Below are 16,167 nucleotides of genomic sequence, written 5' to 3'. Positions count from 1 at the left end.
TGGTCAGTTGCTTCGCAGCTGCTGGGGACCGAGGGCCGTGAGTTGACATATGCATATGGGGGGTAGTGGCCAGATACTGCACCAGGGTGGCCAATCCTTCTCTGGTAAGGGAGTGCGTTACCGGTGGTCACCGGTGAGGCCGCACCCTAGGCCTCTTAATGCAGTTCCATCACCACGTGGATTTTTTTTCTTTTTTTTATCCTGTTGAGAACTGCGCGGCACCGGGATTCGAACCACAGACCTTTTGCATCCGAGGCGGATGCTCTAACCACTACGCCATTGCCGCTTTTCCATAGCGCAGTTCTAAAGAGACAACAAAAAAATGAGAATTTGTGCTTACCTTGGCATTTAGAATATGCTAACATGGTAGTTCTGCATGCTGAACGGGAGTCACATTACAAATATATTGGAAATGTGTGCAAATGGGACAAAGCTCCTTATAACTAATATTTCTGTATATCCATGTTCGTTATATTGAGGTTTGAGTTTAAATAAATAAAATAAATAAAACCCTAGAAATGACTATTTATGTACATGATTACTTGTTGAAATTTCTTTCCTCAGCCATTGCTGAAGCAGTGTCGATCCAATGGTAAGATGGCAGTACTTTCAAGTGATTTATTTCAAGCATGAAACAGTGAGTATATATACATGTGACACACACATGCACAGAATAGCCAACAACAGTGTCTAACACAGCCAGCTCTTAAGCAATCTAATCTCTGAAGACCAAACCTGCATTGACGTGTCACTGGTACACTCTGTTCCCCGCTGTCTGCAGACAGCAAGGAATATTAACCGCTCCACTGGGACATTGCCCTCCCTCTACTGCCAGGGTTTGATTGATTTGTGGGGTTTAACGTCCCAAAACCACCATTTGATTATGAGAGACGTCGTAGTGGAGGGCTCCGGAAATTTTGACCACCTGGGGTTCTTTAACGTGCACCCAAATCTGAGTACACGGGCCTACAACATTTCCGCCTCCATCGGAAATGCAGCCGCCGCAGCCGGGAATTACTGCCAGGGTTTGCCACGGGTAACAGCAAACCTTTCAAGCAAGGCGAGCAAGCATATATAAGCGCCACACATCTGTGGCTTTCTCACCCCTTAGGAAGAAGCCGGTCTGGCTTCGAAACGCTGAGTTTCTGAATACAATTTTTGGTTGAAGTTTTCTAATCGACTCACTTCCATTCGTGCTTGACTCGGGTGTTGCATCACGTTTTAAAGATCACTTACCCCCATATTCAGAAAAAACCATAACTTGAAGCCACAACTTGACTCGATCAAATCAGCTGGCGACTTCCAACTCAACAAGACAGCCAATGCGATTCACATACATTCCAAGTGCCTCATTTCATCAAGTCAGCCCTTGCTCACAATTCGACACAAGTGGGTTTGATATTGTGATGCTAACACAAAAGCAATGTCATTTTTTTTTTCTGAAAAAAGTAAAGCTAGCTATGAAATCTATAAAATGCTGAGTCTATGCCATTTAACACATGTAAGCACAAAATGTAGGGTTATCCAGACCAGCAGAAAAACACTACATCAAAGCCTATCTATAGCAAAGCAGCGAAAAGAAATAAGTAAAAGTATGAGAGTTATACATGAATATCACATTGGCAATGTAGTTTCGAATGCCAAAAATGCCAGCAGCGCTTGTGCCATTTCCTTCTATAGGGACAATATCGTGGAATGTGGCCTCCACAATTAGTTCTGGCAAATCACCATGGCTACGATGCATTGCCGGAGGTAATCATTCAGGCCACGATGTGAGCATCATGTCCCCATACACTTTCATTTCGGTTTCTTTCTTGCCCAACCAAGGCCTCGCCACATTCGGCGTGAAGTCTACATCTCCCAATATGTTCGCAGAGGTTTTGCATGCAAACAAAAACTCACAGCACCTTCATGAGATTACATCGGCAGTGGTAGGCTGCGCCACTCGCACACCATTATGCTTCAAAATTGATGACCAATTAAAAACCGCTCACATTCTGACTTAATCTCAAAGCAGAGATGATGAAGCGAAGCTCACCACAAAGGCACTCTTTCCGTTGAGGGTGATTTCTGAAACTTGTTTGCACTGTCTTAAGGCGGTGGTACATCAAGTTACGGCATGCTTCTGAATACAGGGGTTACACAGTGGCTCCCAGTTGCTCCAACATGTATAAAAATTTCACATCGATACACATGTTATGTTTCATATATATGTCTGTAATTAAGGCTTTGCATATTATTATTATTGATGCCACAGTTGTAATAGAAATTTTAGAACCTGTCACTGTGTTCCTACAGTTAATACTGGTCAAGAAGCTCAAAAGAATAATATTACTATACTTTATTTCATTTTCAATATTGCCCTGTCTGTCTGTGTGAGTTAACCTCACTATATACAACATATAGTGTCAATTATTCAACTGTTAGTCTGCAAGTATACATAAACGTGTTAAATGAAAGTGCCTCAATATGTTTACTGATACTGTTCCTTTTTATATCATAATTTCGTTTTAATTTGCACAGTTCATGTATTATAGCTTTTTCAATTTTTTCCCTATTCCACTGCTTAACATTATTCATGGCTTCATTTTGCTTCATTGTGTACATTTTCCTTACTGTCCTGTGGCAATAAGTTTAATTCATATTTACAAAGAGTGCTACTGTTGCTAGAAATGCTATGTATTAGCATAATCTGCCTTTAACAGGAGGTCTCTATACAGTCTTCGACATTGGGACCTCCTTATGTATACTAAATGTATGTAACTTTCCTGTATTCGCATGAATAAAAAGTTGTCATTGATTGTTAAAGTACCTGGAAATTTACATGCCAAAACCACATTATGCTTATGGGGCATGCTGCAGTAACGGGCCTCGAAAATTTTGACCATTCAGTGTTCTTTACCATGCATTGACATCGCCAGTAGATTGGCCTCTCACATTTCGACTCCATAAAATGCAACCGCCTAGGCTGAGATTAAACCTGCGACCCCGAGGTTAGCATACGGGCACCGTAACCACTGTACCACCGAGGTGGACTCGTGAACTGGTGTTGCATGGTTGTTGAGGTGCAGATGCAATAACTCTAGACGTTTCCCCACTCAATAGTGGTGACATCTGTTTGCTACTTGAAGACGAAAAAAATTAGAGGCGGGCGCCCATCTCCGCCCCCTACCCCGATTTCCAGTCCGAACAATCATGACCGAACTTGGGAAGTGCGCGTCGCGTTTCGCGACTAGTCAAACCACGGCCCAGTTTTGATTTTTCTGCTCGCTAGACTGAGCATCATGGCGCTGCAGTCGCACACTACAAATGTGATGTTTCGCCAATCGAGAAATCATGCGCCCCCGCCAAAGCAGTCGCAGTAATATTAAAATTACATATCTGCGTAGCAGCACGCGCAACGAAGAAAGCGTGCTCCTTTCTTGTAGTAAACTCATTTTACCCAGGACCTTTTTACATAACATGCCAAACTACTAGCTGCATTTCGGAAAACAAGCAATGCAAGAAGGCGACTTGCATGTGACGGTGTGAGCTACACGCAGCCTCACAACATAAACTCGGGAACTTCGTTTTTGATTCATATATTGCTCAGTTCCAGGAAGTTAAATTCCCATTGCCGATTTCCCGACATACCCTATAAAGGCAGGTGGGTCTCGGCGCGCCAAAGTGGCATGCTGAAAACAACGTAATAAAGATAACACAGCCGGCGAGAACTACTTGGACGAGTAACCAACCTTGCCCTGGGTGGAATCGCTTGCTCCTCCTGCCGACATGATGACAGCTCACAACACCTAGTTAACAGAAATACTACTAAGCCACTAACGCCGGTACTACTACTAAATGCTCCTTGACGTCTCGACGCACGCACGTTTCTAACGCACGATACAGCAACAATACCACGGCCTTCTGCACACGACACGCAAGTTTTGCTTCTCAATTAGATACGTATTTTGATCAGCAGGAAAACCAGATAACGAAATGTATTGTGACTTGACCACGCCTTAACTAACTGCAACGTCTCAAATAAACTGCAATGTAATGATTTGGTAATATTTCAAAGAAGTTGTAATAATGACCAGCTCGTAAGAGAGCGGCTGAAATTCAAAATACATACCACGCGCTGTTTACTAGTTTCACTTTCGGTTGGCCATCGAATGATACAAAATTGCACTATTAACTTTATTGAAAAACAATTAATTTCCGTGTAATTAATTTTTTCATACTTTTTGATGTCGCGATGCCTTATTATGTGTATGGTTGCGCATGGGCACGGTGTCTTAATTTCCGCTAATCATGTGAAGGTTTGGATGTATGTATTAGAATTTTAGTACACTGCAATAAAACTAAACCTAGGTGACCCAACTCTCCCTGCAATGTCCTCAAGCTCCGTCAAAACTTAAACAAAACCATCAAAAGAATCGGCCACTTTAAGACGGTCGGTCTTTATGTAGATTACAGAGAGCTCTATGGTCAGGACCGTCAAGAACATTGAGCTCTGGAATCTATTTCGCCACCAAAATCCGCATACAACAAAAGCTTAACTCTGTGTAAAAAAATAGATCACCAGACTCCAGCCAATAGTGAATCGGAGTTAATTTCAAGTTTTTCACCCATATTTCTGCCTCCTAGCTGCTCACGCGTGACAACACAAATGAAAAGCGAGGATGGCATCGTGTTCTGTGATGGCATCACACGCCGCCCAGTAAGACACTTTTCATGGTTTGCTTGGTTTTTGTCCCCATTTTAACACTGGAATACACTCGCATCTCCGACGGCTAGGTATATAGTTTCAAACTATAGAGTTAATACAGACTCTACAGAGTCAGTATCACATCCGTATCAATATACAGACTATCATAGGATTTCATACATATTCGAAACTCTATGTGATAAGTAGTTAAGGAAGCGCGCTTTTTTTAGACGAACATTTAGCAATAAAACCGGTGCGTATGATGATATTTTGACATCTTGTAACTTCGTTTTAAACACATTTTTGGTGTTCTAAACAATACGTTTGTTGAATATTGTACAATTATTTTTTTAACTAACCCCCTAAATCTTGGAAACCACAATAGTATATTAACTCTATGGCAACCACCAACGCCTTCGGCCAACGTTGCTTCGGCATCATCGCATTGCCATCGCCATCCTGTAGAAAGATGGTGGAGGTTCCGTCGGCTTGTGTTGTTTGTGCGAAAGAAATTAGTTGCTGAAAAATCATGAATGGTGATCACGCAGGCTACGTTAGCTTGATGACAAGCATGGACGTTGATCACACAGGTTACGTTGCCTTGACGCCCCCTGTCATGGAAACTGGGGCAAAATTTGCCTCGTTGGAAGAACTTAGCGCTGCACTCAGGCTGTACGAAGAGACTCACTTCACGCAGTTTTGGAGGAGCTCCTCACGAACCATCGTCGGTAGGCACTCAGTATAGTTACTCCGTTGATAGGCGGTGCATATAACACACCGCTGGCCGCGCTAAGCTTGTATGTCGTTGTCATGTTCCCACCGGTGTGTCCCACGCTCATTGTTTTGATCGAAAAGACGGTAGTCAAAGAACGACGTAAAGTGTGTTACGATAGTTGTCGCTAACCGGTGTTCGTGCACCACTTTTCGAATAGGCAGATAGCATGGCTTATTTGCATATTCGTTCAGTTGTGCAGTCAGAAAGAGAAGATTTTTAATAATCACTGTGTCGCTGTCGTTTGTGTGCATGGTTCAAACTCGTGCGGTGTGTTGCGGTAGCACAGGTGGCTTTCGTTAGTAGCTCGATCGAACTATCTAAACACTCAGCACTCTGCGTAGCAGTAAGCCTTTGAAAGCTCTGACCAATCTTGCAAAGCATAATGGTGTTCAGTTAACGCTATTGCCACTAGCATGGGATTAAATTAGCTAGTGCTGTATGCCCGTGTGCTCAGGTTTGGGAGCACGTTAAAGAACTCCAGGTGGTCGAAATTTTCGGAGCTCTCCACTGCAGAGTCTTTCATAATCATATGGTGATTTTGGGACTTTAAACCTCACATATCTGTCGGTTGGATTATTTAGCTTAATCTCTATGACGATAGTCTTGATAGACATTCCTGTTGAAATCTGGTTTACTAATGCTAACGTGTACAGAGTAAGAAACCTATTTAGGCTTTTTAGCGTGCACTGACGGAAATGGCAATTGTTTTGCTATGATCCACACATTCGTGTTGTACATATGAGTGTCAAAGTGAGTTTATGCACTGCATTCATATGGCCATAGTGCACCACGATAAGGACACAAAAAAGAGACACACAGCGCTCTCTTTTGTGACCTTGTCATGGTGCACTATAGCTATATGAATGATGAAACCTAACCAACTAGCCCGGCAACGTGCCCTAGCCAATTATGCACTGCAATTATTAGTTTACCAGCTGAACTAAGTAGTCAGTGCGTAAATGTTATACTTCGTTTTCAAGTGGCATAACATAAAATTGGTTGAATGAATTTTCAATATTTGCATTGAAGTGGTGCCAAAGACAGAGCAAGAAAAAAAAAAGGTACACATGCGGTATTTTAATTTTTCTATCTGCATTATTTGTGCTGCCCATTCCAAGACATGGTAGGCAATGGCATGAAGTAGAAAGATAGTGCTTGCATTTACACATACACACATATATAAATGAGATTTAACAGATAATAATGCCAAGAAAAGTATAGGGGTAGTTATTAGAACCAATGTAATGTAAATAAGAAGAAAGAAAAGTGGGTGAAAAGATAACTTGCCGTAGGCAGGATCCAAACCTGCGGCCTTCGAATAACGCATTCAATGCTCTACCACTGAGCTACCATGACAGCCATCCCCCCAGCCACTTTATTGGGTATCTATGTCAATCTAAACGTGGGAGTGTCAGTTAGCGCCACTAGTAGCCATGGCGGCGAGTGTGGCACACTCTTTATGAGCCTGTTTGGCGTCACGTAGCACGTGAACTTAGTACTAACTGGCAGCTGATCAATAGTCCCTCGTATACTACCTAAAGGCACCAAGTCTGCCATTAAGAGACCCTCATTAATGAATTAAGAAAAGAAGTGTATACTTAAGGGCTCGTTTTTCCGAACACGGAAAACCGAGCGTTTAAGTACAAACTTCTTTCCTTAATATAGATTCTATTCATGGGAGGGATCGAGGGAGACGCTCGGAGCAGTAGGACGCACTGTACATCGTCTCCCGAGCCTTTCGGCATTTTCGCTGCGACGCGTGCTTACTGACCAATAATTTATGTATGAGTGGGTGCATGAGGTTATTGGGAACGCGCGGATATCACTCTCTGCACTGGATTTATCAAGATTCTCCCAGGAGCATCTGCTGACCCGACCAACGCCGCTCGCCGCCCTGAGCCTAGCTGGCTCAGCGCGCGTCCGGCTCCTTGCCTAAGCCTGGTGCAGCGTCTCACGCTACTCACATCGTCGTGCCCAGCCGCCCACCGGAATGGAGTGCGTCGTAGAAGGTCATACCATCTCTGAAGAGGAGTGGTCCGACGATTCCTGGCAATCGCCCGGCTATCGTGCCCAGGAACGACGCCGACGGGAACTTCAAAACCAAGGCAAGCCCGTTCTTCAACCGTGTACGTCGGAGAATGCCCGCGCCGCTGTGCCGGAACGCCAACCCCAGGTCAAGTCACGTCCGCCTCGGTTACGTCGGCGGGCACCACTCCCCCGATTGCCGCAAGACTCCATTCATATAGTAGGACGTCCAAGAACGCCCATCGACTTGACGAAAGTGCCGCCGTGGCAATTGCACGACGCCCTGCTCAAGGCAGCTTCACTGCCAGATCAGCCACCAGCAAGTCGGGATCGCCTTCGGACGCACCCCACCAATAATACCTTTACCTTGAGCGTGATCGACTCGCAACGCGCCCAAGCCTACCTTCGAGTGAAGTCGATTACCATCGGCGCTGCTACTATCGAGCTCCATGTCTACGCCCCCCCTCCAGACGACGCCATACGAGGCATCATGTTCCATGCATACGATGACTTCTCAGACGAAGAGATTTTGGCAGACCTACAAGCCAGCAACCCCACCATTCCTATCGTGAGTGGAAGACGCTTGGGCCAAACTAGGCACGTCGTGGTTGCACTAATGACGCCAAACCTTCCAAAGTGGATATTCTACCACGGAACCGACATCAGGCTGTACCCGTTCTACAACAGGGTGGAATCGTGTTTTAACTGCCGCAAGGTTGGTCACCGCACGGATGTTTGCCCGATGCCACGTAAGCAGCGGTGCCGCCGTTGCGGAGAGGAACACCCCACACCAGGACAGGGCGAAACACCCGCATGCACGCCACGCTGCATCGTCTGCAATGGTGCACACAACACCGGCAGCTCAAACTGCAAGTATCGCTTTATCAAGAAGGCGCCACCCACCCCGCAATCGAAGCAAGAAGCGCAAGAACCTTCGTCGAACATCCATCGCAACCCATCTCACAGTGGCTCCTCCAGCAGACGCTCACCATCATCTCGAGACCATTCTGCATCTCTCCCACCACTCGGGAACAGCAGCAACCAGCAGCAGCGCCGAGAGAGCAGGTCCCCATCCCACACCCGGCGCTCAGGGTCTCGTTCAGCTAAACGACGTGGCAGCAGGTGTCGATCCCACAGCAGGCGCCCGAGGTCACGCTCAGCCCAACGACGAGACAGCAGGCCCTCATCTCACTCAAGGTCCAAATCAGCCAGGCGCAGCCCATCGGTGTCTCGTTCATCCAGTCGAGGTCCCGGAGAAGCGTCCAAGTCGGTGGCCTGGCAGCGGGGCGCCCCGGCATCACTACTATTTTCCGATTCACAGGTGAGGGAGTTGGCAAAGGAGAATTCTGCCCTTAAGGCTCAAATCTCGGCCCAGCAGTCCCAGATAGCTAAATTGACTAGCTACATCCAGTCTCTAGAAGCCAAAATAGATAGAGCACTCAGTATCGACAAACAAACTACACCCACATCATCCGAAACACAAGACGCACATCCGAACCCCCTGGCACCAAACCCGGCGTTATCGCCAGTTCCTCAACTTCAGAACGCTAATAAACGCAAGGCAGCTACACCCACAGCTTCACTCCACGCAGACGCCGACATCACTACAAAAGTAACGACGGCAGTCACGGCAGCCATCTCAACGCTGAAATCCGATCTGAACGCTGAATTAGAAACGCGCTTTAATGCGATCCACCAAACCATCCGGGAAACAACCACCTCATTCGCCGTGTTAAAGAGCTCGACCGAAGCTGCACTGGCCGACTTCAGTGTGCAGTTGGCCATCCACCGCACACCATCCAATAGCCGGCACACACCGGCCCCTACGCCAATAACATAGTCATGGCGGCTCTCCACACGCTCACCGTCTGGCAGTGGAACTGCAGGAGCTTCCGCAATAAGAAGGGCCATCTGCAGCAACATATCCAGCATATTCAAAACCATGCACCAAATGGGGAATGTTCGCCGGACATCATAGTTTTACAAGAAACGAACACTGCCGCTCAACTGCCCGGATACGCATCATATAATCAGAAAATAGACATATCCGCGAGCGCACAATGCCACACTGCCATCTTAGTACACAAGAATGTCACAGCCATTCAACATGAAATTGAGGGTACGAGTATTCATCACACACTGGTGGAAATTATACCAAAAAGACGAGGAGACAAGCCACTCTTCATTTTAAATATATACAGCCCTCCAAGAGATACAGCTGCGGATCTACCTTACATCTTTCGGAAAGCAACAAATCTGGCGAAGGATGCAAAGCTGCTCGTACTAGGCGATTTTAACGCAAAACATCCCGAATGGGGATACCCGAAATCCAACCCCAAGGGTCGCCGATTATGGAGCATCATACACGACCTAGGTTTCAGTATCCTCAATGATCCGGAGCAATCGACGCGAATCGGGAACAGCGTATGTCGAGATACTACCCCAGACCTCTCCCTTTGCAAAAACACGGAGGGTGCCCGTTGGCAAAACACAGGTCACACCGTAGGAAGTGACCATTTCATTCTAGCGGTAACCATTGAGTTAACCACAAGCAATGTAAAAAAACGAGCCACAGCTCGCATTACAGACTGGGATAAATTCCGCCAACTGCGCAAAGAAACGGCACCCGATTCGGTATTGGACTTGAACGAATGGATACTTTCTTTGAGTCGAGATGTGGACGCTACAACATACCAAGCAGACGTAACTCCGGAACAGCCATCAACAGATTCACGCCTTCTACATATGTGGGAGGCGCATGAAAGCCTCATGCGTAGGTGGCGGCGCCAACGTCACAACACAAGGCTCCGCCGCCGCATCTCGAGGCTCGAACGTGAATTAGAAGCCCACACCGCTGTGCTAACACGCCAACAGTGGGGCCAACTTTGCGGCAGCCTCAATGGCCAGATGGGCTGCAAGAAAACGTGGCATCTTCTGCGACACCTGCTGGACCCTGGTAGCTCCAAGTCGGCCGCACGCAAACAGCTCGCGCGAATTGTCCATCAATACCCGGGCACCAACGAAGAGCTGCTGGAGGAGCTCATCACCCGCTACATCAACACATCTCAGAAACAGAACAGCACAGAGCAGTTGCCTGAATACACTGGAACAGCCAACGAACAGTTGGACGCCGACATTTCGGAAAGTGAGGTTTGCATAGCGCTACATAAACTGCGTACAACATCGGCACCCGGTCCTGACGGGGTGACAAATAAGACGCTGCGCAACCTCGATCCAAAGTCGGTAGGGGCCATTACTGAATATATGAATGAGTGCTGGAGGTCCGGCCATTTGCCATCAGAATGGAAACACGCAAGGGTCGCGTTTATACCGAAACCGGGCAAGAAACTCGACCTGGAGAATCTTCGTCCAATCTCGTTGACCTCCTGCCTGGGCAAACTAATGGAGCATGTTGTCCTCTGTCGCTTGCAAAATTTCGCGGAAGAGCACCGCCTACTTCCCCCCACAATGCTGGGCTTCAGGGCCCATCTATCCACTCAGGATGCGCTCATCCAGTTGCATCACGATCTCCTACGACCTGAGAGTGGCACTAGTACCAAGGCTTTGCTCGGTCTGGACCTTCACAAAGCATTTGACAACGTGAAGCATAGTGCCATTTTAGGCAGTCTGTCCGAACTACGATCCGGGGAACGCATATTTAACTACGTCCGTGCTTTCTTATCTAATCGAACGGTTGAACTCTCAGTGGGTGACCTTCGTTCTAAGCTCATCACACTCGGTGATCGCGGCACCCCGCAGGGAGCTGTTTTGTCCCCTTTCCTTTTCAACCTCGCTATGAGGTCACTACCTCCCAAACTTGACACGATACCCGGCCTGCGATACACCCTCTACGCAGATGACATCACGCTCTGGACGACGGTGGGATCCGATGGTCAAATCGAGGAGACTCTTCAAAGAGCAACCGACGTAGTCGTTCAGCACGTGTCAGAAGCGGGTTTGGAGTGTTCCCAGAGCAAATCGGAGCTACTATTACTGCGACCTCCAGATCGCCGCAAAATTAAGACTCCACTTCCTAGTATTAACGTGTATGTCAATGACACGCCAATTAAGCAGGTGGCCCACATGAGAGTACTCGGACTCATTGTGCAAACAAACCACCACAACAACATTACGCTAGACCGTCTCACCGTAACCGTGAACCAGACGGCCCATCTTATATCTCGAGTGAGCGCTCGCAATCGAGGCATGAAGGAGAAAGAACTGCTACAGATAATTCAAGCCTTCGTTTTGTCGCGCTTCACGTACGCCCTCCCTTATTTGCACCTCCTTCAATCTGAGCGAGCCCAACTAAATCGGCTCTTACGCAAAGCGTATAAGGTGGCATTGGGTCTCCCCCGAAACACATCGACAGAGCACCTCCTCAGTCTTGGGCTGCATAACACCTTAGAAGAACTTCTTGAAGCGCATCTTACGGCGCAAATTCACCGATTACAGGGAAGCAGGACGGGGCGTTGGATCCTTGCTAACATTGACCATGTGGTATCTCCTACGGGTAACGATCCGGCTGTCATCCCCCCCAACATCAGAAAGAAATTCCTCATAAAACCACTGCCAAAGAACATGTTGGCCAGCCATCACGACGGTAGAAGGAAAGCGAGGGCCAAATTCTTGCAAAAAACGTACGCGTCCAACCCAACCGTTGCGTACGTTGACGCCGCCCAATACCGAGAGTTTACTAAAGCATATGCAATAAGCGTAATCACTCTCCCCGGCAACAACGCCAATTCACCTCAAATTAAAGCGGCTGCTTCTGTCCGTGTGCTTAATACGACAGAAGCTGAGGAAGCGGCGATAGCGCTAGCAGCAGCATCCGGATTCACCACTATACTCAGTGACTCAAAGGCTGCTATATCCAACTTCGCACGTGGCATTGTGGCCCCCACAACTCTGCGTTTACTATTGCCCAGTCTCCTTACAGATGCTGAGGAAGACGCACTATCCTCCATTGCGCTGGTATGGGTGCCGGCTCACGCGGGGAACCCAGGGAACGAGGCGGCCCACCTATATGCTCGAGGATTCGTCAGCCGAGCGGTGGTACCCGCCTCTGATTTGGAAAACCCTGGTGAAGCCTTGACATCCTACCATGACATCACACAATATTACCGTCTTTCGAGGCAGACAAAACCACCCCCGCACCATAAGCTAACTAAGCGCCAGGAGGTTATCTGGCGCCGCTTGCAAACACATTCATTTCCGTGCCCATACATTTATGCACGTATATACCCCGACTCGATTGATCCGCATTGCTCGCATTGTGGCTCAATAGCCACACTTAATCACATTCTCTGGGCCTGCAGGGAAGATCCCCCCTCTCTCGATCTCCTAGCCGCTCCCTCGCCAGAGGGGTGGGAGGCAGTTCTGACCTCCACCAGCCTGGCCGTTCAGCTCCAGGCCGTACAAAGGGCAGAGGAGGTGGCCATCAGGTTCAGCCTGGCGGGTCACCTACCTCCTTAAGTCTGACGACAATAAAGTTGTGTTCTCTCTCTCTCTCCTTAATATACAGGGTGTCCCACATAACTTGAGCCAAAATTTTGAAAGTGGAAGGCACTTAGGGGGCAAATTGAACCAAACGCATACTACTCGCACTAGCCTGCAGGTACTCAGGCTATTTTTTATTTTTCCCAATACTAATTAATTAATAATTATTAATTACATATTTTTAATTATGAACTGGAAACCTAAAATATGAACACTGAGATGTAGAGCACTTTCAGAAACCACCGACTAAATTGTTTCCTGTACAATACGTCTCGCACCCTTATTTTTTCCATGTTGTAAAGAAAGCCCTCAAAACGTGAAAAGAAGCCGTGTGACGGACCGCGAGCTCACTGCTATTTTGATTCTATAGGCTTTTTTTACAACGTGGAAAAAATAACTGCGCTAGACGTATCGTACAAGAAACAATTCAGCCGGTGGTTTCTGAAAGTGCTCTACATCTCAGTGTTCATATTTTGGGTTTCCAGCTCATAATAAAAAAATAGGTAATTAAAAATTATTAGGTAATTAGTATGGAGAGAAATAAAAAAATAGCCTGAGTACCTACAGGCTAGGGCGAGTAGTACGCGTTTGGTTCAATTCACCACTGTAGTGGCTCTAGTTATGTGGGACACCCTGTATGTATATATACGCATGGAGGCGAAAGTGGCCGTAGCGTTGCAAATAGTCAAGTAGATTCTCCGTTTCGACAGTTTTGGTCAGAGTCTGGCCTTCGTCAGGATTCCTGACAAAGTCTGGCCGAAACTGTCGAAATAAACGCTTTCGTTGTTACCATTCTCACAGGGGATATACTTGACTATATATATGTATATGAGGGTTGCATGCAGAGTTATTCCATCATACCGATTGCAAAACTGCATTTCAAAACCCAAACATGCAATTGGCTGATGCTGCGGGAATCAGCAGACTGTCGTGCCATCTGAAGCGGCGATGCAAAATACAAAGTAATGTGTTCAATAGTTGGTTTGCCAATCAGCAGGTTATGCGACAATCTGCACACTCCCGCCAACTCGGCCAATGGCATGTTCAAACTTTGATACATGGAGCCTGTGGGAAGTTCTGCAACTTGTATGATTGAATAATTCTAGTTTGCACGGAAGTGGGGCCCCCGAGGTAGCGCCACTGTGAGAATGGCAGCGCATTCATGTTGGTGGTATCTGCGCACACAACCGCTCTTTATCTGTATTTACCGCAGCATCACACACAGTCTTATGTTGTTGCTGGCTGTTTTGACTGAACCAGTGAATTGCGCCACCAGAGATCATCTGCACCACCATAGAGCACTGAGATGGCGGCAGACGCTGCTAGCACCCTCGGCAGATGTCACTTAGAATCCTCCTATATATTTTAACGCGCTAGGAGTACGAAGAAACGTTCAAGGAGATGCGACTGTCAAAATCTGAGACACAAAGAAGGACATCTCCGCTGGCACGGGTTGCTCGTCTTCATCTTCTTCATTCACTGGCACAGAACTGGCTCACTGTTCGCTGGCACAGAACACCTGGTGGCATTACTCCTCCCCCCAAGAGAGCATCGACCCGATGCTCAAGAAAAGTGTGCACAGTAGTGGGTCAAAGTAGGCAACATAAACAAACATTTAACAAAGCAGCGCACGAGAGAAAATGCGACCTGGGCCCGGCAATCGGAAATAAACGGCATTCACTGTTCACATAAAGAGTTCACTGGCAAACGAAGAAAATTCGCATCACCGCGTAAAGTATGGTTATAGGTGGACGACGTGTACAGTCTCTGGGCGTGGTAACCTGCGCTGGGATGATGGTGAGCCTCCGTCTGGAACAACTTCGTAGTTGACGTCGCTCACACGTCTGATTTTCGCTGAATCGGTCGGCGGTCGCTGAGGTATGGGCCCGCTTGGACTGCCTCAAGCGGGGCCGTGATGGGAGACAGAGCCAAAGGTGGTGCTGGCTGGAGCAGAGTTTGCGCATACGACATGCGAGGGAAGTCATTTAGGGGCCGCGGCTCTGTCTGACAGGACGGTTCTCGTAGTGAATGCTGAACTTCATCTCGGATGATGCCAGACTAAGAACTGACCGTGGGGGCCAAGGTTACTGAAAACTTCTGCAGTTCTTCGCGGATTACAGAGCGTATGAGCTCTCGGAAGAAGTCGACGTGACCCCCAAGACTGCCCATGTAGTCCGTAGCAGAGGCAAAGTTCACCTGTCGCTCATATGCCTGTGTCCGTTGCCACGGCGTGCTTTCAATTAGAACGGCTTCAGCAAGAAACTCTGACATAGTCTTGGGGGGGGGGGGGGCTGCGTACAAGACCACTGAACAACTGCTCCTTCACTCCACGCATCAGGTATCGCACCTTCTTCTCTTCTGGCATGTGAGGGTCGGCTCGTCGAAAAAGGCGCGTCAAGTCCTCAACGTACATTGCTACGCCTTCATTTGGCAATTGCATACGGCACTGGAGTTCACGTTCAGCTCGCTCTTGGCAATCGGGACTTGCATACGTTTAGAGAAGCCGGCGTTTGAAGTCCACCTATGACGTGAACGGACCTGCCCGGTTTTCGTACCAAACACGTGCCCCGTCATTCAAACTGAAGTAGACATGTCGGAGCTTGTCTGTGTTATTCCACGTTATGAACGGCAACGAAGTCATAGTGAACTAGCCAATCCTCAACATCCTCATGGGCAGCACCATGACAGGGATTCGGCGTTCGTGGTTTGAACAGCGCATAGTGCATTGGCGTTGCGCCTTCCATACCGGCTGGGTTGGAGCCACTTGAGACGGTGCTGCCTGGGTTAGTTGGGGCTGTCATCCTCTCTGAGAGAAGTCCGAACTCGGGGTCCAGTCCACTGATCCTTCGGCTAGCATGGTGAACAGGCGTAACCACCGGTATGGGGCTGGAGCTTCTTGTACTAGGAGGGGTTCGGTGCATAGGGTACCCAGCACCTCCACCAGTTGTCACGCGCTAGGAGCACAAAGAAACGTACAAGGAGACGCGACTGTCAAAATCCGAGACACAAAGAAGGACGTCTCTGCTGGCACGGGTTGCTCGTCTTCGTCTTCTTCGTTCACTGGCACAGAACTGGCTCACTGTTCGCTGGCACAGAACACCTCGTGGCAATATATATATATACTGAAGAAAATTTTCTAATGGGCCAAACCTACTTGGGAAGACAAGGGAGACTACAT

General features: G+C 47.7%; 2 protein-coding genes across 2 annotated transcripts in view; one reads left to right on the top strand and one right to left on the bottom strand.

Annotated features, from left to right (window-relative positions):
• Fdh (alcohol dehydrogenase class-3 Fdh) overlaps positions 1-3,922 on the bottom strand; it is a 56,100-nt gene extending 52,178 nt beyond the window's left edge. Inside the window, exon 1 of the mRNA XM_037413683.2 lies at positions 3,735-3,922. Coding sequence (XP_037269580.1) covers positions 3,735-3,773 — 39 coding nt within the window. The 5' untranslated portion in view covers positions 3,774-3,922. The remainder of the gene's footprint in view (positions 1-3,734) is intronic.
• A 1,213-nt stretch (positions 3,923-5,135) lies between these two features.
• Positions 5,136-16,167, top strand: part of LOC119161287 (uncharacterized) — a 63,670-nt gene continuing 52,638 nt past the window's right edge. The window contains exon 1 of the mRNA XM_037413684.2: positions 5,136-5,418. Within this exon, the coding sequence (XP_037269581.1) occupies positions 5,220-5,418 (199 nt within the window). The 5' untranslated portion in view covers positions 5,136-5,219. The remainder of the gene's footprint in view (positions 5,419-16,167) is intronic.

This window comes from Rhipicephalus microplus, chromosome X, assembly GCF_043290135.1.
Source record: "Rhipicephalus microplus isolate Deutch F79 chromosome X, USDA_Rmic, whole genome shotgun sequence".
NCBI lineage: Eukaryota > Metazoa > Arthropoda > Arachnida > Ixodida > Ixodidae > Rhipicephalus > Rhipicephalus microplus.
Note: the sequence above shows the minus strand (reverse complement) of the source record. Positions and strands in the feature narration are given on the sequence as shown.